Source organism: Sander lucioperca, chromosome 20 (genome assembly GCF_008315115.2).
Source record: "Sander lucioperca isolate FBNREF2018 chromosome 20, SLUC_FBN_1.2, whole genome shotgun sequence".
NCBI classification, from domain to species: Eukaryota; Metazoa; Chordata; class Actinopteri; order Perciformes; family Percidae; genus Sander; species Sander lucioperca.
In genome coordinates this window covers 17605063-17630109 of record NC_050192.1, presented here as the reverse complement: position 1 = coordinate 17630109, position 25047 = coordinate 17605063, and the positions used below count along the sequence as shown (strand labels likewise).

Below are 25047 nucleotides of genomic sequence, written 5' to 3'. Positions count from 1 at the left end.
CTGCTGTTGAATCCTCTACAGTAAAACACAGTCAAACTTTACACCGTTTAGCGTTAGCTGTCAGCATTTTAACCGTTTTTAATCCAGCTACTAGCTAGCGGTAGGCTAATGTTAACTGCTGTCGAGTATAGTGTTAATTAGCTAGCGGTAGGCTAACGTTAGCTGCTGTCGAGTATAGTGTTAACTAGCGTCACGTGCAGCGGTGTTTGTGTTGCCGTCTGTTTCAGAGCATCAGAGAGAAGTTCAGACATATTAGTGGCACCAGATTTTGGTAGCCAGGGTTGGCAGGAAGAAGATTTTTACAAGTAAATGTTCCAATTAATGATCCAGGCAGCACATTCTCGTCTCCCTCCTTCATTTTACAGTCCAATGGTGGCTAGAACGGCTCCGGGTCAAACGTCAATATGGAATGGATTAATCTGCGTTATTTTTTTTAACCCGTTATTTTTTCTCAGATTAATTAATCGAAATTAACGCGTTATTTTGACAGCCCTAGAGTTAATCATTAAAGATTTGCTAAAAGCGAAGGTGATTATCAAATGTTCTGATTCACCATGTAAATACACCTTTGTTCCCAGTAAAAATTAAAAAAAAGGCTCCACCCACAGGAGGTTGGAGGATGGTACAAGATTTGCAAGCTGTCAATCAAGCTGTAATTCCTCATGCCCCCACTGTACCTGACCCACACACCTTGTTGAATGATTTACAACCTGATGAAAAATGTTCCTCTGTAATTGATATCAGTAATGCTTTTTCTTCTCTATCTCTGTAGACAAGGAGAGCCAATTTTAAATAACAATTTGCAATTGCATTATAACAAGACAAAACACTGTTGCTGCTGTCGCCATCTGGTATCTGGGAGCCACTGTCTTGTCCTTGTCTGGAGCACGGTGTGATGCTGAGGAAAGAACAGGCGCTCCTTGACTGAGATAACTGACGACATTGACTATGGACTATAGAGTTTTATCACATTCCACTTGGTATTAAAAAAAGCGGCTGTAGAGAGCTTTTTGTTAGGTCACTTCTGTACTCATGCTGTGAGTACTGTAACTGTCTCCTTGTTATGTTCACAAGTAAAAATGAACTTTGATATAACGTAAGTGGTGCTGTCTATGCTTTGATAATGTAATTATTCTAACAGCTGCTCTGCTCACAACGTTCACACAATGACAGCGAAAGGGAAAGTGGATGGATTAAAATACCCTGACTTCTGTTGCCGGTGCTGGGATAAGAGACACAATCATGCACATACAAAAAAAAATACTCCACCTTTGTTTGTGTAGTAGTCCAGTATGCGCTGCGTTTCAGGGCTGCTGCTGGTCTTATAGACGACAACTCGGTTCACCCCCAGTAACTGCAGCATTTCAAAACTCTGGACCAGCTACAACACAACACAGATATGTATACATATACACACTCCAGGGACATGTAGGCACTAAAGTACAAGATAGTCTTTGTTTCTGAATTATTAAAGGCATATAGTAGAAAGACAAGCATTGACTAACTGTAAGCATTGGACTAACCGTAACTAAATAAAATGAAAATAATAGCTTCTTTTAGTCTGTCCTATTTTGTTCTTCTCCATTTCTCATGTTTGCCTGTCTGGGTCCGGATGCTTTAAGTCTTTTTTCTTCTTTTAATAAAGTAAAACATGTTAGAAAATGAGTGTTATGTAACGCTACCTGAAGCACATTGGTGAAATCAAACATGGTGGAGAGGCAGACGGTGAAGTCGTAAGGAAAGGAGTCACTCTGCGCCTTCCGGTTCTTCACCTCTAAAAACATGTTGGAGGTGAGTGTATCTAAGTGTCCACAGAAAGAAAAATAACCCTTTAACACATTTTGACGATCATTTTTCTTTACTTTACTCTTAATGTACAGTACGTTAAAATAGGAGAAGTTTGAAAAACACCCGGAATAAAGTCAACAGAGAAAATACCAAATGTTTGTAGAAATATACTTATAATGTATTCAGTAAAAAGGTTTTATTTATTGTATATGGATTGATATTGTTCTAAAGATATCAGTTTTTTTGATCGACTATCCATGTTCTATCCATATTAAGTCTTAGTGTGCATTAGTCTCTAAATATACTTTTTTGTTTTTTTCAATCACTGCACAGCACTTTGAATGTAACTTTGTTATTTTTTAAAGGTGTTATATAAAGCTTGATTGATAAACTGAAGAATAAAAAAAAAAATCTTCAATATTTAAATCATTAAAAATTCGACCTTATGATGGCGCTAAATGAAAAGTCAGAGGATTAAAATTGGTGTAAAGTAATCCATCCAATAGTCCAGATATTTCTTTCAAAACCACAAATGTGAACCTCATGGTGGAGGTAGAAGAAATGGCAGAGATCTTCATGATACGTCGTCTGGGCACCGCGACAATTTGGTGCCAATCCATCTGGTAGATGCTGAGATATTTTCTTTTTTTTAAAGTGAAAACTTTGACCTGCTGAGGAAAAGTCAGAGTATCACCAAAGCCAAACATTCATTCATTTTCTGGGCACCGTGGATATCTAAGTCTCAACCAACGTGGGGGACCAACAGACCGACATTGCCATCCCTAGAGCCCCGGCACTAAAAACCCGTTCCCAATCCCAACTTAGAAATATTGATGCTTGGTCAGTGTCTCTCAGCATCAGACACCGAACCAAAAATCACTCTTTAACGTCTGTATGGAACACACCGGGCAGAGCAGCAGCTCAACCGCGGTGCTGTAAGATGACGTAGTATTAAAGGTGCAGTAGGTAAGCCTTATAAAACTAACTTTCTGTCATATTTGCTGAAATTGACTCTATGTTTGAGTAGAACTACATAAAGCAGGTAATTAAAAAAAGAATCCAGCTCCTCTGGCACCACCTACAGCCTGTAGTGCGAGTTGCATAAATCCACCGCTCCCTGTTCAGATGCACCAATCAGGGCCAGGGGGGGTGTCTAACTGCGTGTCAATCACTGCTCATGCACACGCATTTATTCTCCCTTGTGGGGGGAGGGGCTTAGGAGACCGTTTGAGCTTTAGCGGAAAGGGGGGAGGGACTGAGAAGTTGTTGATGTTCACATTTTTTGGCTAAGTCCTGGATCTTCGCAATCCTACCTACAGCACTACTTTAAAAGCGACAACGAGAGCGAGTAGTATGAAAGACCAAAGATTTGCGTGAAGAGGTTGGTCGGGGTGGTGGATGGGTCAAACAACACAGGACTTTCACCCAGGAGACCGGCGTTCCTGTCCCATTCTTGTTTTGCGCGTCACTGAAACATACATTTTGTAACCCCACCCATGCCCTATGGTTCCGACCCAGAGCATGAAAAAGTGACACCAAGAGTCCCAACCCAAGCGTCACTTTTGGGTGCACTGGGAGTGAGAATGGGTTGAAAAACCTGATGCGCAGAACCCTACAGTACCTTCAGAGAAAGCTGCAGCAGAGGTCACAGCGATATGAGATGGGGTCTCACAGCCTGAGGGGAGAGGACACATGATGTTCGCTGTCCCGTACGCAAAGCCAAAGTGATCACTGTGGATGTCGCTGACACCAGAGGAGATGCGCAGTTGCTTCTGACAATGGAGGATGCAACGATAGGCAATCTTCTCGCTCCTCAGCACCACGGCAATGACACGAACCTGACACCACAAGACAAGAATCGGGATGTTATTACATTAAGAGGAGCATGTCAACTTAAAAACCTACAGTTTTATCCTGGCATTTTGAATTTCACAGCTTTATTTTATTCCCTTATACGTTCAACTTTTTAATCTTATATCTTCATATTAATTTGTCTTACAATTCTTTAGTGTTTATATTTCTGCTATCTTATTAGTCTGAAACCCTTTATATATTATTATATATGTTGAATCTAGGGGTTGATGCATAGACTGTGTAAGTGAAGCCAGAACATCTGGATCGCCCCCTGGTGGCTGGCTGCAGTATATGTCATAAACCCCGCCCCCTCCATGTTAGTGGATGGGATATAACAAAAAAATCTAAGTAAACATCAAATACATTTTTCCCAAAGATCGTTTCTGTCATTTTAGGTAGTTCCGATCGCGCTGAGGTTTGTTCAAGTGTTCAAATTTCTGATAAGTTTGTTTTTAAATTTGTTTTTTAAACTTTTTAAAACTTTTTTCCATCCTCTCTAACCTCCTAGATTCCCCCAGTTCACCTCCTTCTTCCTCCCTCCTACCAACCCACTTTGTCAACTATTTTGTAAAAAAGATAGATGACATATGCTCTTCATTCTCCACCACACCTTCTGAAATCACCTTACCATCCATCACATCCAGTACTCTTTCCTCTTTCACCACTTTATCTCCAAATCAAATTCTTACTTTGATTACCTCTGCCCGCCCAACCACCTGCCCCCTGGATCCTATCCCTTCTCACCTTCTCCAGTCCATTGCTCCTGACCTCCTTCCTTTCCTCACCCATCTCATTAACATCTCCTTGTCAACTGGCTGTTTCCCTGATACCCTCAAAGAGGCAAGAGTGACCCCACTACTCAAAAAACCAACACTCGACTCCTCTGATGTAAATAACTATAGACCCGTCTCCCTTCTTCCATTTCTATCTAAAACTCTTGAGCATGCCATTTATAATCAACTCTCTACCTATCTCCACCAGAACAACCTTCTTGATCCCCACCAGTCTGGCTTCAAGGCTGGTCACTCAAAAGAAACTGCCCTCCTTGCGGTCACTGAGCAGCTTCACACCGCTAGAACAACCTCTTTCTCTTCCATCATCATCCTTCTGGATCTTTCTGCTGCCTTTGACACAGTGAACGACCAGATCCTCATTTCGACACTCCGGAATCTGGGTGTCTCAGGCTCTGTGCTCTCATTGCTCACATCTTACCTGGCAGACTGAACCTACCGGGTAACTTGGAGAGGATCTAGCTCAGAACCTTGCCCACTCAAAACTGGGGTTCCTCAGGGATCAGTCCTGGGTCCCCTCCTCTTTTCTCTGTACACCAACTCTCTCGGGTCTGTCATTCAGTCGCACAGCTTTTCTTATCACAGCTATGCAGATGACACCCAACTAATTCTCTCCTTTCCTGAGTCTGAAACTCAAGTAGCAGCACGCATCTCGGCCTGTCTGACTGACATCTCTTCTTGGATGTCTACACACCATCTGAAACTCAACCTCGACAAGACTGAGCTCCTTTTCCTTCCAGGGAAGGGCTCTCCTTCCCAAGACCTGACTATAACAATTGACAACTCTGTGGTAGTCCCCACCCGGTGCCAAAGGAAAATCATGAGCGCCAAAACATCTGAATTTTAGATCTGAACATTCCGCCGTAAAGCTAGCGCTAATGAGATCTCCATTTGCAGTCAGGCTGTACCTAGTCTCGCTTTGCCAGACCATCCACACGCTGCAGAGCGGAGGAGGGTCTGGCTAGTCCACACAGCATTCCTGGATGGGAGAAAAAAGTGCCCTGGTTTATTGGCATTTCTTTAAACCAATCACAATCGTCATGGGCAACGCTAAGCTCCGCATGGAGCTGCTGTAAAATAGTCGTGCAAGAGAAAACTCAGATTGGACAGATAGTCTAGCTAGCTGTCTGTATTTACCCTGCAGAGATCTGAGGAGCAGTTAACCATAATCCTCATGAATCCAACGGAGTTTAAATTTCAACTCAAAGAAAGCGGAAGGAAATGAAGTCTTTTACGCTCAAAATTTCCTGGGGGAGGACCCCCTAGACCCTCGCTTCATATATGTCCTCCCAAAGGCCCATTCTGAGTACATTCCCGTATTCGGGATATTTTGGCTTCACTTTAGTGCAGTGGGAGGAAGTGGAGACGTGTCGTCCATCTCTATATACAGTGTATGGTTGAATCCACTGAGCACCACAGGGAGTAGAACTTGAGTTGGTGTTCTGCTCTCTTCACTGACCTCTTTTTTCTCTGTGCGGTGCTCCTGATAAGCTGCCACCAGCACCGTCTTGGTCCCGGTGACCTCCACAAGAGACAATATTTGTCCCTGAGGAGCTGCATGAGGAAAAATGTTAAACTGAGCTGAAGCGTCTTTTTCACAAAAGCTGCATGTTTCTCTGCAGCAGCAGCAGCAGCAGCAAATACACAGAAAGATTAAGAAATGTTTAGGTTGGATAATCTCACAATAAAAGGATACTTTTTACCAAAACCTGCGTCTTTATTTCGGGGGTTTGGCCTTTATTCCTATGACTATATTTCCCTAACCCTTAGGCATAACTTTTTTTTTTAAATATCTTTTGAGTTGCTATATTGTATTGTAAGAACAGATATATTCAGAAACAAAGACATTCGTTGTCAGTACATTTTTTGCACGTTATACATAACATATACATCTTATACACAAATCAAATGACAAGTTTACGCGTTTACAAAAACAAAATTCTGATGAGTAAATGGGAAGAAAGTGATGTAAGAAGCAATAAATATTATTTCCCGCCTCAGAAATGGAAACAGTGAAAGACAATGAATATGATTAGTCGATGATGATTATAAAACGGGATGTTCAGGAACAGGATATGGGAAGTTAGACAGCAAACAGCAGCTGGGGTGAACAGGAAAGTTTTCTTTAGGAGATATTTTACATTTACATTTTACATTTCCCCCAAGCAGCACTCAGCAACGGTTGGTTTACCTATTTGTCCTGGTGGAGTCACTTTCAGCTGCACTGGGATCTCTCTGGTTGCCTGGTAGTACGGGGTCAAGGACTGGGCGGTCCTGAAAGGCCTGCGGATCCACAGACCATTTTAACAAGCTCATATAAAACAATCAGCATAATTTTTTCTTGTTAAGAAGTTTTAAAACGAAGTTAAAAAACAATTCAAGAGGTAAAAAAGAAGGATGATTAGTAAGCCTACTGTTCTGCTTCCGTAGTTTTTCCTCCATCGTTTTTCTCCATTTATAGAAACAAGAGATTGTCCTCCCAAGAAAAAATGACAAACAAGATGTTTGCACCAAGTGACAAAGACCTCCAGCGGCCGTAGTAGTTATGACTGTTGTCCACTGATGGCAAAGGTTTCCACCCAAATGTAGCTTAAAACTTAAATAGCTTGATTCTTCGCTAAATTTGCCAACCAAGACCACCTCCTCAAGCAGGTCTCGGTACGCTTGTTTGGTCCACTTTTGGTGCAACCGAGTGCGATTGTTGTATACACACCTGCCCAAACGAACCGCACCAGCGGGGCTTACGGACTCCAGTGCGAGGCAGTAAACAAGGCAGGTGTGAAAGCGCCCTAAGTGTGTGTGTAAACATTTCAGTTGTTCCTCTTAGGGACCGTTCGGTATTTATGGAATGGACCACCGGAGGAAAATAGGGGAGCGTCATGTCTTTTTATTCTTTGTTGAGGGGAGGGTTATCCCATTTTTTTTAGTCTAGGAGGGGAGGGTCACCCAACTTTTGTATTCTACATTTCAAAGTGGCTTGTTTGGTGCATATTTATCCATGTAGCTCCAATTAGCTCTCTCAGTCTCTGCCCCTATCGCTACAGATGGGTCCCTCCCTATTTAGTTAGCCAGACAATCGAGCGTGCGATTTCCCAAACTGAATAAATCCTGCTCACACATGTAAACACAAAACTACTCTGCTAGCTCCATCATGTTGTAACTAAGACATCTGCTGAAAAAAATAATTTTATTCATTAGCATGATTGCCGTACTGTTTAGTTCAAAAACATCCAAAACACCGTATGAAAACATAGCGGACCAGACGCAAGTTTTTATTTTGAAGTTGAAGCTCGCGCTGCGGACAGCGCCAAGCCGGGACGGCATGAACCATAGGGTCTGCAGGCGGCAGCCATACCCGACTCAAATATCTTTTCGGTCCCGGTGATTATTTGTGAAAAACAACAGCCTTTTCAAGACATTTGAGAAGAAAGGAGTGGTAGCATGCAAGCTCCCAAATTGACGCTTGTCTGAGAAATGGAGTTTTGGATAATAACACCAGGTGAGCACTGTAACGCTGGAAACATTGCTGACACTTTAATTAATCATTAATATATTAAGATTATAAGATAAGATTAAGATATAATAAGATATGGCCAGTGGTGGAAGAAGTAACAAGTAAAAGTCCTGCATTCAAAATGTTGCTTAAGTAAAAGTACAGGAAAATGTACTTAATGTATTAAAACGTTTTAGAAACTGTAAAGGATCCAAACAGTTGTGTGCTTAATGGTCTAATCATTTCAGCTGGACTTGTAGGCTTATATATTGTTGGGTAGTTTAATTTTGAATAAAACATCATATTTTATAAACTGCATGTGTTTTGTGTGCAAAAATCTTAATTTGTAAAGTAACTAAAGCTGTCAGATGAATGTAGTAGAGTAAAAAGTACAATATTCCTCTCTGAAATGTAACGGATTAGGAGTAGAAAGTGGCATGGAAAGAAAAGACTCAAGTACAAGTACCTCCAATTTGTAAATAAGTACAGCACTTGAGTAAATGTACTTAGTTACATTCCACCACTGGATGTGGCCCCTGCTGCTGAACACCTGCTGCACATTTAAGCCACACTGATGTTTCCATTTTTTTTACGGACCAAAAGTAGTTCAAGTATGGACTCCATCCTCCATATCAGAGCCACATATAACGCCACACTTGGAGTTGGTTAAATTAAACTCAGGACATTTGAGTCATTATCATATTGAAGCAGATCAGGGTAATCATTTCGCCCACCTGTATGTCCACAGCAGCAGGATGAGAAAGAAGATGGAGATGAATGTACTGATGAACAACAGCCCTCTGAACTTCTTCAGTTGAGGCCGGAGCGGATTGTGGCCCATCACAAATCCTCAGCTATGCTGGTTTCGGCTCAGATACGTCTCCGTGATTCCAAGTGGAGACACCTGGACAAGCAGAAGTGACACAAATAACGTAGTGTGAATCGCGGCCTAACAGAAATTGAGAAGACCAAAAAAGAACTAAAAACTCTGAGGCTAAAGTGTGAACGTGCGTTGTTAGAGAATGGTGCAAGCCTCAGAGTCTCCCCTCCTTAATTCTCTGGAACAAATGATGGTTGTGGTGCAACACGTCTTTTACAGTGTTGGTGCCGCAGGTATGGTGTGTCTTTAGTTTCAGCTTAGCTTAAGGGACAATAAAATCTTAACTGCAAGTATGTGCATATTGCAGCCATTTACAGTTATCACTATTTAATCAAAGGTGTGATCAAATATGAAATCCATCAAAGTCTGATGACTGTTGTGTTGTCTTTTGTAACCACAGTGCAGGCTGTATTTTCACGATTTTTTGTCTGTTAACGTTATTCTCTCTTTGTAACACTACTAGGGAGCTGCAGATTCTTTAATTCAGTGTTTGTTCATTGCCACATCATGCGAACCTCTGAACCTTTTTTATACATTTAAGAAACAGGCTATTGATTATACTCAATATGATATATGAATGTGCCCATTGAGCAGTAGGTCTATATCAGCATAATTCCCAGCTCAAAGTAAAATGCGAGTGGAAATAAACACATGGCTCAGAAGGAATGGAAGAAGAAAAATTTTGTGAGGGAACGCAAAACTTATTGCGTGGGAATGCAAAACATATTGCGAGGTAACGCAAAAGTAGTCACCTGAAAAAATCTCGCCGTGACCCTTCTACTCGTCTACCACGTCAGACCAGGGGGGTAAGCGAGCATCTGGAAAGCGTACCTCCTATGGGGAGATTCTGAGGCTAACAAGCCATCACTTCCCGTTAGCATTCCATTGACTCCCATTCATTTTGGCGTCACTTTGACAGCGAATAACTTCACAAGCGTTTGAAGACTATTTGTCCATTGTTTATTTCTAAAAAAACACGACAATCTATAAAAGGCTCCATTACCTTGTACCTCACGTTATGGCTCCATAGCAGACGTTTTTATAAAAATAGGCTAACGATTGTGTCATAACCACGCGACTTTCCGAATTACCATATAGTAAGGAGAAACTCGCAGGCAATCTAACTTACATTAGCTGTTTAAGTTTAATTACTAATGTTAACTAGCATTTTCGTTAGCAATAATTAGCTTGTGCCCGTGTTATGTCCTTACATTTACCTATTGGGTATGAAGTTCTTGAACATCATTTTACATAACTTCTTAATATTACGCATTAACTTAATATGGTGTACTGGCGTTATATTTTAAAATAAATACTATGCAAAATGACAAAATAATTAATCAGAATACTAGTGTTAAAGCGTAACTCTCGCCAAAATGCAACCTAGGGTCTTTTTGTGAATGTACCCGAGTCAAACTTTCATTTAAAAGCATTTTTAGGACGGAATCGCCACTTTTAAGATTTAAGATTTGGCGTGTCCCTTTTTTTTGGTCTAGCCGTCGCACATTCAGGTAGTGATGTGGCCCGGGCCCGGGAGGGAGGAAGCCCGGTTCAGCCTGCTGCAGAAGCCGCTACAGCGCGTATAGCGATGGCCCCGGCCAAAGGAAGGAGACGGGCTTACTCTGGATTTCCACTGAATGCAGAACGTCTGCGGACCGGCTCCGCTGCGTGTCGGCTGCGTGCTCCGCCGTCCGTCAATACCCACTAGGTCCGGATTTGTTACGGCACGGCTGCGGCCATGACTGACAGCTGTAGTCACGAGGACCCACAAGATCTTGCAAATTCACGTAGAATAGAACCACAAAACCAACAACAGTTTGTTTCCATCCAGAGGAGTAGAGGGGAAACAACTCTGTGCTGTGTTTTCAAGGTGTAGCGCAGGGAAATATGAGCCGCCGTGAGCACGGTGTATTTTATTTTGAAAATTAACCGGATGTTTATTTTGTTTTTGTGCTCAACTTCCTGTCGCGCACCATCTGCCGTGTGCTGAATTGCTGCGGAGCTCTCCGGCATCCAGCAAAAATAGAAGCTCTGCGTATCTGCTCCGGAGGGCTGCGGACCGCCGGAGCTGGGACGGAGTCGGAATGCAGCCGTTCTGCAGTCAGTGGAAATACACACATTGGCCCTCATTTATCAACCTAACGTAGAAACCAGCGCAGATATGAGCGCTGAAATCCTCTTACGACAGGCTTCTGGTGTGATTCTTTAAACGTTCGTATCACACCAATCAGAGCGTAAGAATGGTCGTACATTGATAAATGCAGCGGCTGGAAACGATCGTAATTTAAATATTGCGGCCCAATATATTCTGGGTTTTTAGGCCTCGCCCCTACAATTTACGACATGGCGAGACGTAATCCGGCTGAGAAGCGGCACTTTTCAGAGGTGGAGATTGAAACCCTGATGTTTCAAGTTCATTTGCACTTACGGTTGTAGATTTAGAAGGCTGTAGAAAGAATGGGGAATGGAAAGAGATCAGTGATGCAGTCAACAGTGTTGCCGTGGTAAATCAGACTCCATCTGAAGTTTATTTAATTTATACATCCTTGACATATGTATGCTATAGTCCTAATAGTAATATACAGGCTTATATTGCAATCTCTTAGGCCTACATGGTTTACCTATATTTAAATAAACACACAGTAGCGGAGTTTATGTGAGGGAGAGCGCGTGTCCTCTGCCCCCCCGTGCAGGACCACCAACCCCGACCCTGTCTCCTGACAGCAGAGGGGCTGGAAAAACAAGCTGAAGTAACTTGGTCAATGGCAGAAATAAATCGTTCACTTGGGGCCATTAACGGCACTTTAAAAGAGAAACGAAAACCTGAAGAATAAATAAAAATGTTGTGCATCGTCATGTTTCCTGTATTGAGTAGGCTATCATTGCCAAACATAACACTATACCTTTTAAAAGTGAGGAATAATATCCTGTCTCATTCGTATAGCCCCAGTTGGGGCTGTGCTGGACACTGCTCTCTGGGCATCGGGTCATCTGGCTCCAGAACCCCACAGGCTAAAACAATGTTGCAGACTTTTTCTGCCGTGTATAGTAGGGTCCCCCCGCTGATGCAAGACCATGAGCCATCTGCCCTTAATCAATCCGATGGGGTGCTCCACCGTGGCCCGTGCGCATACGTGTGCACTGTTGTACCGGCGAATAGAGGTCTTTTAAAAGAGCCAGATCTGCCATTGCTGATAAGTGATCAACTGATGACTTCTCCGTCTCCTGTTAAACTTTTTATATGCTGCACCGCAAGTCCACACTGACTCGAAACCTTACGTACACGAGTTCAGACCAGACGTGAGATTTTATCGCAGCCTACGCTCACGTTCAAATTGATAAATCCCTTGTTTTGCGTAGGAATCGGTATACGCCCTTCCTACGCCTGTTTTTGGTCGTACGCACGTTTCATAAATGAGGGCCACTAACTTTAATGGAAACCTAATGACTCTGCCACTGTTCCGAAGCGAATGCGCAGCCGGTGGAAATTGGGGGTTAGCCTGCTGGTGAAGCTTAAACAGCTTGCAGAACGGCCGGAGAAATGTATGCAACTGCTGGCAACAAAACAACGTGCTGTAGAGCCCAGGAGCCCTGGCGCTCATCTAACATGTGTCTGTGTACGATTGTATTTGCATGAAGGAAGAGGCTCGATATAAAACCAGACGTGTTTAACAAAGTTGCATTCAACAAAAATCATTCAACAAGTGTATTTTGTCAGGTAATTATGACATTTAACCAATATTTGAGATGTGTGAAACACTATTTGAATGAAATGGTTATCAGAAATAAAAAGAAAAAATTATTTATTTAAAAAAAGACTAAAACTTGACTGTGGGAGCAACTTTCTGACAATGTGTTTGTTGCCTTTTTTGTCCTTTGGAATGTGCCGTGGTCGACGCGCTGAAACAAGACTCAATAACTCCGTTTTCCTTTTTTCCGTTTTCCACGTTTATTTTTATATCACTCAAACTTTAATGTGATACTTTTGTCTTTTCCACAAAAAATAAATAATGAACTGTCCTTAGCAGTGGGTGAACAATCATTGACAGCTGAGCAAAAAATAAAAGTTATAAAAAAAAAAATATTTCAACTTCAACTCACAATCACGTTCAGTTCTGCGTGTTACTTGAAACAGCGGTCAAAAAAACGTGTGGCTACAAACCAAAGGCACCTAACTGAAGGACAGCTCCTGGCTTTTATACACCAGCTGATGCAATTACTACCCTAATCAGCTGATTGCCAAAAGGCTGTGACAATATGCCATGCACCAAGATCAACCAACACAAATTATCAGCTCACAATGAGTCCAGTTTACTGCAAATGTCACTGCATCCATGCACAAATTATCAAAATAAAAATTAACAATGAAATCATAATTTTGGCTCCAACATTGACTAAGATACCTTGAGTTCTCTTTTGACTAAAACTAGACTAAAAATGACAAGACTTTTAGTTGACTAAAACATGACAAACAAAAAAAGATATGTGAATGACTAAATATGATTTGAACTAACAAGGACATTTGGAACAAGACTAAGACTAAATTAAAAATAGGTGACAAAATGAACACTACAGAATACTTACCAAAAGTTGCTCCTGCTCCTATGCTCATGGACAGCTCCTACTCACGCTCTTTGTCTCTGCAAGATTGGGAATGATTGAGATTTATCTTGGCACAGCTACCAGAAGTACAAGCAGGGCATGAAGTTAACTTTCATGACCACCAGCCAAGCAACTTTTTACCAGCCAGTTTTTTTTTTTTGCCTCATGAAGGTGAAAAACAGGAATTGCTGTGTCTCTATGATCCTACATAATAGGGGCCCGGTGTTGGCTCGTTACGCTACTGCATATAAGAGATGAGACTGACAAAATCAGGAGTAGCCTACGTGCACCACAACAACAAAAAAACACTGGTGAATGAGCACAATAATAATTATTACTATTAATTAATTACTCTGGGCTGAGATTTTCTAGGAATCTTACCAAAAAGGCTCAGAATGCTGCAAATGTTGGTATAATATGAAAACGGCTGGTGGATTTAAGACACAACACAATCATTTATTGAATTAATTAAATATGAACATATCTGTCACTCTCAGTGGCTTGTTGATCTTTACATTGTTAGTTAATTTCCTATCCTGGGCTGCGACACACATTCATACGGTTTAATAAAGTACTTATTGGACTTTAACTTATCATTGCACTTACAATAACGAGCGTAGCTGTCCTCAATTTAGGTCATCCTGTACATCTCATCTGTGTTTTTTCCTGCATCCAACCGTGTGTGATTGTGTGTGTTTGTGTGTTTGCGCGTCAGTCGCGGGGGAAACAGAGCAACAGCCCCGCCCGCTGCAGACAGCCACCAGGTTTGAAACAGCAGCCGCTGACTTTAGAGTGAAAAATCGTTACAGCGTACATTGACGTTAAAATGTATACAGGTAGGCAGGACGGTCTGAAATGTTTTGCATGGTCTTTCGCTGTACGTTTTGTTGGTAAATGTGAGATTTTCGAGTCACACACACGTCTCGTCTTCATAAAACAGAAACGAGGAAATTAATTTGACCCGTTCTCACTCCCGCTTGGTCAGTGGCTGCACATGGGACTGCTGGGATTGTGTGAGTAATGAAAATGCGATAGGGGGCCCCGGCTGTCAATCAATGTCTTCCAGTGATGCGGGCCCCTGATTGGACCAGGCCCGTAAGCAACCGCGTACCCTGCTTACCGATAGTTACGCGTCTGAATCACTCAATTCTCATTGGCTACCTGCCAATGTGGCAGGTAGATTGACAGTGTTACCCGCCAATTGCAAAATTCACCCGCATTTGGCGGGTGGTCGGGTGTTAATGCTGCGTTCATAGACATCGGAAAAACATTTTTCCGAGTGAAAACGTCATCATTCACGTCCCTTCCTGTGGGAATCAGAGGTGGGAAACTCGGGCTAGATTTTGCTAACCGAGTTTCCCAGTTGGTGACGCGTTGTTGACAACTGATGTTTGATGTAGGCGACTTTGGTTCACTGAACATATTTCAATGACAATAAACTGTTTATTGTGGACATATGCCTCTGCCAAGAAACATAACATCCACGCGCGATTTGAAGCCACTGCAGTGGGCGTGGTTTCCTTGGGGATTTGAATATTTTCTAAATATTTAGCTTTACACCTGGCGACACATTTAGATACAACATTTAGATTTAACATTTAACGTTTAGATATATATTTAAGATTTAGATTTAGATATAATACCCAGCAAACATTGGTCCGACGGCGACGGCGTGTCCCTGGCCAAAAATAGTCGCGGTAGGACGGCATAAATCGGTAAAAATATGTTACACAGGACATTTCCTAAAAATGCATTCAGATACATTTGTACATGTCAACAGTTCTCTGGGGTTGCATGTATAATTGTTATTTTGACTTTTAGCTACGTGTAGTTCAACATATACCATGTTGTGAATCAGTTGTAAGTGGACGTCCACTAGGTGACGTCCTTTACACGTGCATTTATAGTCCATCATGACCCTCTATGAAATCAATTGTGATAAAGCTGCGCTTAATCCTTGCATGGTTAATACTGCAATAATTAATTTAATTCGCCAAGTTTTTAAGAGGTTGTGAAGACGTCCACTGACGTCCTTTACACGTCTAGTCAAGGCTGTGAATAGTCGTCCACTGACGTCTTTTACACGTCTAGTCAAGGCTGTGAATAGTCGTCCACTGACGTCTTTTACACGTCTAGTCAAGGCTGTGAATAGTCGTCCACTGACGTCTTTTACACGTCTAGTCAAGCAAAACAGAAAAAAACAGGAATTATCTTTATGAAATACACGATTTGTATACAAAGTACATATATTTACTTTATCTTGTTTAAATAAATTATAATTACACAGTGCCCAGTGTGGTTAAGTGATTGCAAAGCCACTGCATTTTAGTCATTATTTCAACCTGTTGTACCTGATGTATTTGGTTTTTTTTTTATGGAATGTATGCATATACATGTAAAATATAAATATATCACCATTTATGTCTGAGTTGGATGTAATTGCCATTGACAGGGAAACTGCTGCCAAGATGTAGTAACAAAAGATCTTGCGATATTACAAAATCCCGCGATAGGATAGATTATCTCACGAGATGTTAACGCGTTCTCCCCATAGACTCTGGGACCCGGAACTTGAACAACCATGAGGAGAGGAGGAATTGAGTTGTATCGATAATATTATTAAAAATCTACTGTTGGGTAAGTACATTTTGTATTATTAGATTAACGTGCTTGAGTTTTACTTGTTTGACATGAATGAACCGAAAGAAATGATGCCCACATTGTCAACTGAAATGTACTGAGTTTGGCTAAAAATTAGCTAACGTTAGTAGGCTAAAAGTTACTTTGAACTTATACAACGGTATACCATAGTATAAAGTATGTTTAATGATACAGTCAAAGTTATTACTGTAACTTAATTAATTAATGTAGCTTTTTGAGTTTCTTTCAGAAAGTATATTATCTGAATTAGAATTGTATCTTGATTTTTTATTCAGGTGACATCACAGAAATGTCCTGTTCACTTTCTCAGTTACACACCTAGTTAAGGGTCTTTCTCAAGGGTACTTCAATGGTATTTAAGTGTGCGGGGACAAATGCTGTTTTTTCACTAATCTAGCACGCATTTAATCTTTTATTGACATTATTAGACCAACATTTATATTTATATATATATATATATATATATATACCTTTTGATTTAGCTTTTCTAACTTTTCATTCATGAAACGGGTGCAAAATCTTGTTCCAATTATTTTTTTAATTTAGTTATAGGACCATAAAAACATTTTGAAAATAATTAAATGTAATTTTTTCCAACTTTTTGTTTATTATTATTATTGTAATATTCTCTTCCCTCAGATGCTGTGGTGGAGCCCAAATTCAACTGAATCAGAAATTGATGCCGCTATGGCGGAACACTTGAAACATGCTCCAGGAAGAGCTGGGGGTGGGGGTTATAAAAAATAACTTTTCTGGTGCAAAAGATGTTGCAAAAAGATGTCTGCAAAAAGATGTCTGGCAAAAGATGCTACATAAAGGGAGATATTTGTGACAGTGTTATTGAACTGAACTAAATTAACGGAATTGAGCTAAAACTGAATTTGTTTCGTGATGAACACGTTTTTCCTGTTTCCCGGGTGAATCTGTATTATATAAACCATAAAATAAATAAATGTGATTTGGAATTTTGTGGCTTTTTAGTTCATCCCATTATCTTTATGGTCATTTGTATTGAACTACTAAAATGAAAATAAGATAACACTTTATTTTACAGTGTCCTTGTTACATGTAGTTACTCTAATAACAATAAATTATGCATAATTACATGCAACAAACCTTAACCAGATGCAGTTAATTATATTACTAAGTACTTAAATGTATAAGTAAAGTGTTGTTTGATCTACACGTGATTATAACGTGTTATTGACGTTCAGGTGTGACTGGACCAATTTTGGACCTTTTTAGAACATTTGTCAAGTTTAGATGTGTAAACGCAAGATCGCCGTTCACGATTTAACACAATGGGTGTATGATTATTTTACATGCAGGCTTATATATAAGCCTACACTTATGCAGAAACACACCTTATAAACATCCAGAAGAAGACTAATTCTGACGTCCAGAGACGCGCAGAAAAGACGTGGAATTCATGGCCAGATGACGTCAAAGACGTCGGTTCAACTTTCATTTCGGAACTATTTTTCAACCATGACAGGACGTCTGGACGGACGTCTTTTCAACAGTCATTAAACGTCCAAATGTTTGCTGGGTATTTAGATATATATTTAAGATTTAGATTTAGATGTAATATTTAGATTTAACATTTCACATTTAGATATAAATTTAACATTTAGATATAAATTTAACATTTAGATTTAGATATAACATTTAGATATAAATTTAACATTTAGATTTAGATATAACATTTAGATTTAACATTTAACATTTAGATACATATTTAACATTTAGATTTAGATTTAACATTTAGATTTAGATATAACATTTAGATATAAATTTAACATTTAGATTTAGATATAACATTTAGATTTAACAGATATAATCTATAATAATGTGTGTGTGTGTGTGTGTGTGTGTGTGTGTGTGTGTGTGTGTGTGTGTGTGTGACAGCCGGCCAGCGAGCTCATTACGCCCGCAATCGCGTGTGATGTCTTTTTTAAAACTCCGATAAGGCAGATAACCGCAGATTCCCATCAATCTTAAAATGGAAATGTCGGCTGTTTGGTCCGGACCGTGGTCCGGGGGAGGTTTCACACCTGTAATTTTGGTTCGGATCAAAACGAAAGCTCCGAAAGTCCGAACCAAACGAGGTAGGTGCCCCCGATAACTGTGCACTATTGTACTGACTTACCACACCCAAACATAATATGAAGAGTTTAAATCCGCTCTAATGAATAGTTTGACTGATATTCCCTCCCACATACACACAAAAAAGACATACTTTTTGGAAAATAAACAGACACGGATATATCTGTTTTTATTATAGTTAACCCTATAATAAAAATGTAATTACATTTTTTTTTTATCGTGTTGGACATCTTTAGAGCACGCACACGTGTTATAAGAAATTAAAGTATCTAACTTATCTACACAGGCTACTAGAAAAACATATTATATTCCTGTAATTTGGATAGCTGCCATCCTCAGTGTGTTGACAGCCACTTTTGTGCTACCAGAAGCTATTATTACCAGTACAGACTACTGTAGTACTTTCTAGCCAACAGGAGTTCAAGGTTAACTTACTTTTCTCACGCAGGTGTTCATGTAAAAATATACCGTCTGTAATATTCCATTTCGGCTGGCAAAGGAAGAAATATTTCCCCAAAATTCGAGTTGAGACGTCAAACACAGTCAGAGCGCTGGTGACCTCAGAGCCGCTTCATCTCCGTTTGTATTTAATGAACATTATAATGAAGGTAAAAGCAAACGCGTTGTGAGCCCCCGCCCTCTGTGCAGCTGCTGCTATGATGCACTCAGCATGATGCGGGCAGGTAGCCTACGGCAGCAGTGGTGATGGCATGCAGGAAGTCTAATTCTTGTAACAGCTACAGTAGATCAATTAGCTGCATGCTTATTTTACTTGTGAAGAGCGTTTTTTATGAAACCATCCACGTTATTTATTTTGACAATTTGGTTGAAAGAAACCTACATTCTGGTATAAAATCTTTTTTTGAAAATGGGTCCCATTTGACCCAAGGATAACAGGAGGGTTAAACTTTTATTTCAATGTTATGACAAACTTGTTACTGTTTTGCAGGGCCGGCGATTGCTGTAGGCGAACTAGGCGATTGCCTAGGGCGTCAAATGTGTTGGGGGCACCGTGTCCCCCTTAGGTCTACTTCTCATTAATAATAGAATTAGAATGACAAGCGAAATAAAACATGTTTATTAAACATGATCATCCTAGGGCGCCCCCTCAGCCACACGTTTACTTGTCAACCTGATTATTAGATTGAATTGATAATTATTGTCCTAATTAGGGGAAAAGTTCAAACTAATGATTTAGTTTGAAGTTCCCGTGACGTGACGTTTCCAGTCTATGGGTCAGACTCAAACACACGGAGCTCTGAAGCAGACCTTAGTGTCCAGGTGCAGGAAGATTATTTTCTGAAATATATTGACTTTAGTCTTGTAATAGCCTATTATCACTTTATTTTTCTCAAAATATCACGACTCCTCCAAATCACAGAGAGCACAGATGAGTTATATTTTGAATGTGCACAAAGTTTTCAACATGAGCAGAAATCTTGCTCACACACATCTGAAATATTACAGTCCAGGGCTTTATTAATCCATTAAAATGAATTCATGTATCATTGAGGTGAATAATTGTCATAAGCACATTTAGAGGTTACTTCCTCAACAAAAGATGCAAAAGAGGAGGGAAGAGTAAATGATGCTAGGCTACATGTGTGCTGACTCAGATATAATTAGAAAAGTCGATCTACAGGAGAATAAATAGATGAATGCCTGAGAGCCTTACTGCTAAATATTCCATTATGTTTTTATATTTGGATTGTAATCTATGTTCCCCTTTACATAAAGATATTTACAGCATCAATTGATTCAGAAAAAGGTAGAAATAGGTGCATAAAAATTCACCTGAATGCAGGAAATTAAGTTTTTAATACTCAAAATGTTCAGGGGGTGGACCCCTAGACCCCCCCCCCCCATCATAAGTCACCATGCACACAAATCTGGGAACAAAACCTTGGCCTTTGGGTTGCCAGGCCAGTTATGATTAGACCAAATGTTGGTGCCATCTAACTTACATGGAAGCTGGAAACTAAAATGAACATACATTATCGCTGACACAGCACTGTGGAGATCTGGCAATGCGAGGATACGGGGAATACAAAGTCCCAATAAGTCGGCGTGCTCAGGTTAATAAATAACGTGTTTAGGTTAATAAATAACTGGCAATTCCTGTATGTTGCTAGTTGTATGTAATAGGTTGACTGTTTTTTAGCCATTTTCTTTATATCAAATCAGAATGCTTACGCTCTTCTATGACCTTGTAATCACGGTCATTGTGAACATTGTGATCACCTCAGAAATTCTGTAGCTTCAAGGGTTTATATGTACGCATATTTAATGAGATATTGCCTAATTTGCTTATTTTATTTTATTTTTTAGACAAAGTGCAATACAAAAAGTGTTTCTCTTAACCCCTTAACACTCCTGTAAAATTTGCCAAAAACGCCTATCCAAGGCATACCTATAGTAAATTGGAAGCTGTTCTTGAACCATTTGTTCTACATGCATGTCTATGGTTTCTTTTGAAAGGTAACACTCTGAGCCTTCTTTTCCAACAGTTAGAATTACTGTAAGTGCTATTGGCTTTGAGTAATAGACCTTTGAATGTACTGGAAAATATTTTTTTTATGTCCGCCTGAGTTCTTTTTTATAGAAAAATGCCTGTAGATGACTATTGCTGGGACATATTAGCCTGAAAACACAATGGGGCTATAGCAAGAAGTCTTACATAGTCCCAGTTGAAATTTCATATCAGTATTTCATAAAATGAATATTTTACACCTGTTTTTGTATGGGTATGTGTCTAGGCGTTTACAAAAACGGACATTTTGGTGACCCTAAAAAGGACCCTTGGTAACGATGGTCACATACCTAGACTAAAAAGACTGCTACAAATGAACAGTTGACATTACAGTCATCATTCAGGGCTCTATTGAAAGGTTACATTAAGAGGTATCCTATCTAATATCCAGAATCACTATCAGTATTTCTGACACAGAGTAACAGAAGCATAAACACAATAAATTGCCGTTTTGTAACTTTGTGTGTAAAAAAAGTCAAAACAAGTGGTAAGGTGGAAAAGTAGTGTATAAAAGGTAACACAATATTTACAGCTATTAACATCTAAATACACATATTTACAATTATGTATGTACAGGTTATGTGCTACATGCAACAAAGCACAAAGAAGGACCCTTTGGTAAAAAAGGGTAAAAAGATGTCAAATAAGTGCTATGGTGAAAAAGTAGTGCAAAAAAAAGCATTACTATATAACTATTTACACATCTAAATCAACATATATTTACAGGTTATTGGCAACATGCCAGACATTGTAACAATCGCAAGCGACAAAACACAAAGGACATTTGAAGGAACCGTTGGTAAAAATGGTCAACAAAGTAAAACAAGTGCTATGCTGGAAAAGTATTGCAGGTACTACTATATAACTTTTTACATACACATATCTATAAATTGCAGGAACCCAGCGAATCAAATCCATACTTCACCGTTAACCGTCAAGCCACTAAATATATACATATGTCCCATAAACATAAACCTGTATGGAAAATGAGCACCTCTGCTGATGTGTTAAATTTCTTAACGATCAGATGACATGAGACAACACCGTCTCTCCCTCTACACACACCGGGTCTGGTGGTTGATGAACGCCGATATGTGGTGCAGGCACAATTTCAACAGGCACTGTACTAGTATTTACAATTACAGGTCATTGGCAACATGCCAGTCATTATAACAGTCACGGCCAGCGACAAAGCACAAAGGAATATCGCAGGAGGAGCACTTCACTGGTGTCTTTGCATGACACTGCCTGCACTTCAGCCGACCAGCAGTGCTGTGCCCACTGATATGCACTGGCCTGTGATGTGCTCCACGTGGAGCAGGAGGTGGTCCGGGTGTGGCTGTGGAGGAAGACCCCGCCTCTGCCAGCTCCACTGCGAGCGTCTCTCTGAACGCCTTCTGATGCAGAGGTACCTCTCCTTTGCCAATTGCAAGGTCCTTCTGGAGGAGGAAGGCGTTCACAATTGCGATGTCCATGAAGTGGTAAAACAGAGTCTTGTACCACCGTTGGGTCTTGTGCAGGACTTTGTAATACCCTATGAGGGCATCTGAGTGGTCCACTCCACCCATGCACCTACAGTAGATGAACAGACAGTATACAAAAACATTAATGTATACAGCAGACAAATATAACATTTCCAAGAGCATACATGAAAATGTAGTTGAATATATAGTACGTACCGGTTGTAGTCCTGCACCACTGGTGGAACTGAGACGTCCTTCAACTGCCACTGCCCATCTGCAGCTTTGACCCTCCTCTGCACTGTGTCCTCTGCGTGGGCTGTGTGGAGGGTTGAGCACAGAAAAACATCCCTTGTGTCTCGCCACTGAACAAAGAGCAGGGAGTCATTCCTGATCCAACGTATGCTGCCACGAGGAGATTTTGAGACCAGAATGTTGACCTTTGACCTTGGGAATCCGATTCTGTTTGTGCGGATGGTTCCGCATGCCCAGATCCTCTTCAGAAGGAGGTCACGAAACAGGATTGGACTTGTATAAAAATTGTCTACAAAGACCTTATAGCCGGTGCCCAGCAACTGTACATCAATTAGCTCCATCACTGCCTCATAACTGAGTCCCTTACCACTGTTTCCCTGGCACTTTCCCTCATAAACAAAAAAAGTCCCATGTATAACCGTTCCTGGAGTCTGCCAGAACAAAGAGTTTATAACCCCAGCGAACAGGCTTGTTCTTCATGTATTGTTTCAAACCAGTGCGGGCTTTTGAGGCAACCATTCGCTCATCAATGGAGATTTCCTGGCCAGGGTGAAAGTTTCTTCTGCAGGAGTCCCTCATCTCCTCGTAGAGCGGCTTTATCTTAGCCAGACGGTCGTAGGCTCCTGTGCCTCTCCTTTCCTCATTAGCAGCATCACCCACAGAGCTGCTGAGGTGAAGGGACTGGGAGATCCTGAGGAACTTTTTACCGGTCATTACCCGTCTCGGGAACGGCAAGCTATAAAGATGACCCCCACGCCAGTAATCAGTGAAAGAAAAGCATTTGACTACACCCATGTAAACAATTAAAGACATGAATGCAAACATGTCCTGCAATGTCAGATCAATCCACGGGATAGAGGGTGTTGAATGGTGTGTTGAGCCACAGTGGTTGGTGTTTTGAAGTATTGTCTTCAAAACAGAGTTGGTAAAAAACAGTTGAAACAACTGCAGGGCTGTGTACGTAGCAGTACGTATGAGCTGGGGTCCTGGGACATTTCTGGGTCTGAAGGTGGGCTGTGGTGGTGTGATGTCTGGGACATCGACATCATTCCACCTCTCTTCAGATGGGCTGCTTGATCTGGCTTGACTGCAGCCTCTCCCTTTTCCTCTACCTTGTCCTCTACCTCTTGGTCTCCTGCTGTTCAGAGGAGTTGGAAGATGAGGCTCATCACCTGATGAACTGTCCTGCTGCTCCACTCCATGTGGCCACTTGCTCACTGGTGCAGATGTAGCAGGCTCCCAATCCATATCTACATCACATTTCCTATAATGTGAAAATAAAGAAATAACAGTAATTACAAATAATGTTCTGAATGCTAAGTCAACGAAAAATATTAAATGTGTAGATATTACCATAGATATTTACATAAATACAATAACAGCTGCAAACTTGTGACGCAGTATTTACTCAAACGTTTCCGTTTGCAACACTTCTTGCAGTAAATGTGGTGCAACAAATGTGTAATGTTAGCTGTGGAGCTCTCAGCAAGCAGAGTAGAGAGCAGGGTTTAGATGAGAGACAACTTTGTCTGGCTCGTTTAGTGTAACGTTAGCATGATAGCTTGGTGAAATTAGCAAGCTAAGGTTAGCTTGGCGAACTATCCATTCTCTAAATTAGTAAACATTTAAATCATCTAAACACTCTTCAATAGTCAAACTGAAGCAGACGGTGAGCTCCAGGTCACAGCCTGTCTAATTATACAGTAACGTTATATAAGTAAAATACTCACTTGTCGAGAGTAATGTCTCCTCCCTCTAGGAACATGTCCTCTGCCACGGAGTCCATGCAAGACATTTCACTGTCTTTCTCAGACATTTCCTCCTCTGACTTGTCGCTTTCACGTGGCCGAGTACATTCCTCCACTGCTTCTTGGAGGGTATATCTTCTTGACTTGCTAATTTTCGCCATTCTCAATTTCTCGTTCGGTTTTGGTTTAGGATGTAGAAAGTAGTGGGCCGTGTTTTTATCGGTGTTTGCACTACACAGATCATTCCTTTGTTTAGGATTGTAACTACCCGCGAAAGCATCAGTTCCCCGTTCATTGGCTATACAAAACGTCAGTCATTGGCACAACCGGTTGCAATTGGCACAAAATAAAAAGGCGTGCACCTTCTTTCACCGCAGGCACTCGTTGGCTATTCTAGGCTGTAGACGAGACCAGGAAGGTCCTATTGGTTCAAGTGAGGTGTCAATCGAAAGGTCAGAGTGCAGGGGCCATTTTGATATCAGATACCGGCAAAAAAATATATGCAAACAAGATTTACTCCAGGAAATACAGTAAAATATTAAATAACTGCCGCGAAATTTGAAATTTAAAAACAGCTGTCCGTGGATATATTTTAATGTCATAATATGTTTGGACTAAATAGTTTACTGGATTTGATCGTCTGGACCTTTGTCAATGTAACAAGACCGTTTTTGTCAGAATATTATGGATCTGTGGATTACAATGAGGCTTCAAAGGTGAGTTACCTCAATTTTGTAGTTGTTTGTTACTCAGACAGAGGCGATGATTGTACCTGCTGTTGTTATCATGTCTTGGAATAGTTTGTATCAGTGAAATCACAAGAGTTGTAGCTTTCCAAAGATGTATGGCATGAGTAACTACTTAAACACAGGAGTTGTA

At 40.7% G+C, this 25047-nt stretch overlaps 2 protein-coding genes and 1 long non-coding RNA gene across 4 annotated transcripts in view; 1 reads left to right on the top strand and 2 right to left on the bottom strand.

Moving 5' to 3' along the window:
• The window catches only part of LOC116053158, a 37101-nt gene extending 18304 nt beyond the window's left edge, over positions 1 to 18797 (bottom strand). Inside the window, exons 1-7 of the mRNA XM_031304123.1 lie at positions 18611 to 18797; positions 8661 to 8830; positions 6625 to 6716; positions 5893 to 5987; positions 3410 to 3626; positions 1683 to 1801; positions 1270 to 1381 (exon numbers count right to left, since the gene is read on the bottom strand). Coding sequence (XP_031159983.1) covers positions 1270 to 1381; positions 1683 to 1801; positions 3410 to 3626; positions 5893 to 5987; positions 6625 to 6716; positions 8661 to 8767 — 742 coding nt within the window. The 5' untranslated portion in view covers positions 8768 to 8830; positions 18611 to 18797. The remainder of the gene's footprint in view (positions 1 to 1269; positions 1382 to 1682; positions 1802 to 3409; positions 3627 to 5892; positions 5988 to 6624; positions 6717 to 8660; positions 8831 to 18610) is intronic.
• LOC116053163 lies at positions 15514 to 17039 on the top strand. The gene is made up of 2 exons (XR_004105760.2): positions 15514 to 16045; positions 16709 to 17039. It is a non-coding gene; the product is annotated as an uncharacterized LOC116053163 (long non-coding RNA).
• Positions 18798 to 21829: 3032 nt separating the features above from the next.
• On the bottom strand, positions 21830 to 25047 carry LOC116053162 (piggyBac transposable element-derived protein 4-like). 2 transcript variants are annotated; one of them, XM_031304126.2, is made up of 3 exons: positions 24151 to 25047; positions 22385 to 23684; positions 21830 to 22277 (listed from the first exon to the last, which is right to left on the bottom strand). In XM_031304126.2, the coding sequence occupies exons 2-3, from the start codon at positions 22759 to 22761 to the stop codon at positions 21845 to 21847; spliced, it is 810 nt and encodes a 269-aa protein (XP_031159986.1). In that variant the 5' UTR covers positions 22762 to 23684; positions 24151 to 25047; the 3' UTR covers positions 21830 to 21844. The 2 variants fall into 2 exon arrangements, 1 of the variants encoding a protein (XP_031159986.1); XR_004896027.1 differs by having other exon boundaries at positions 21837 to 22277; positions 24151 to 25046.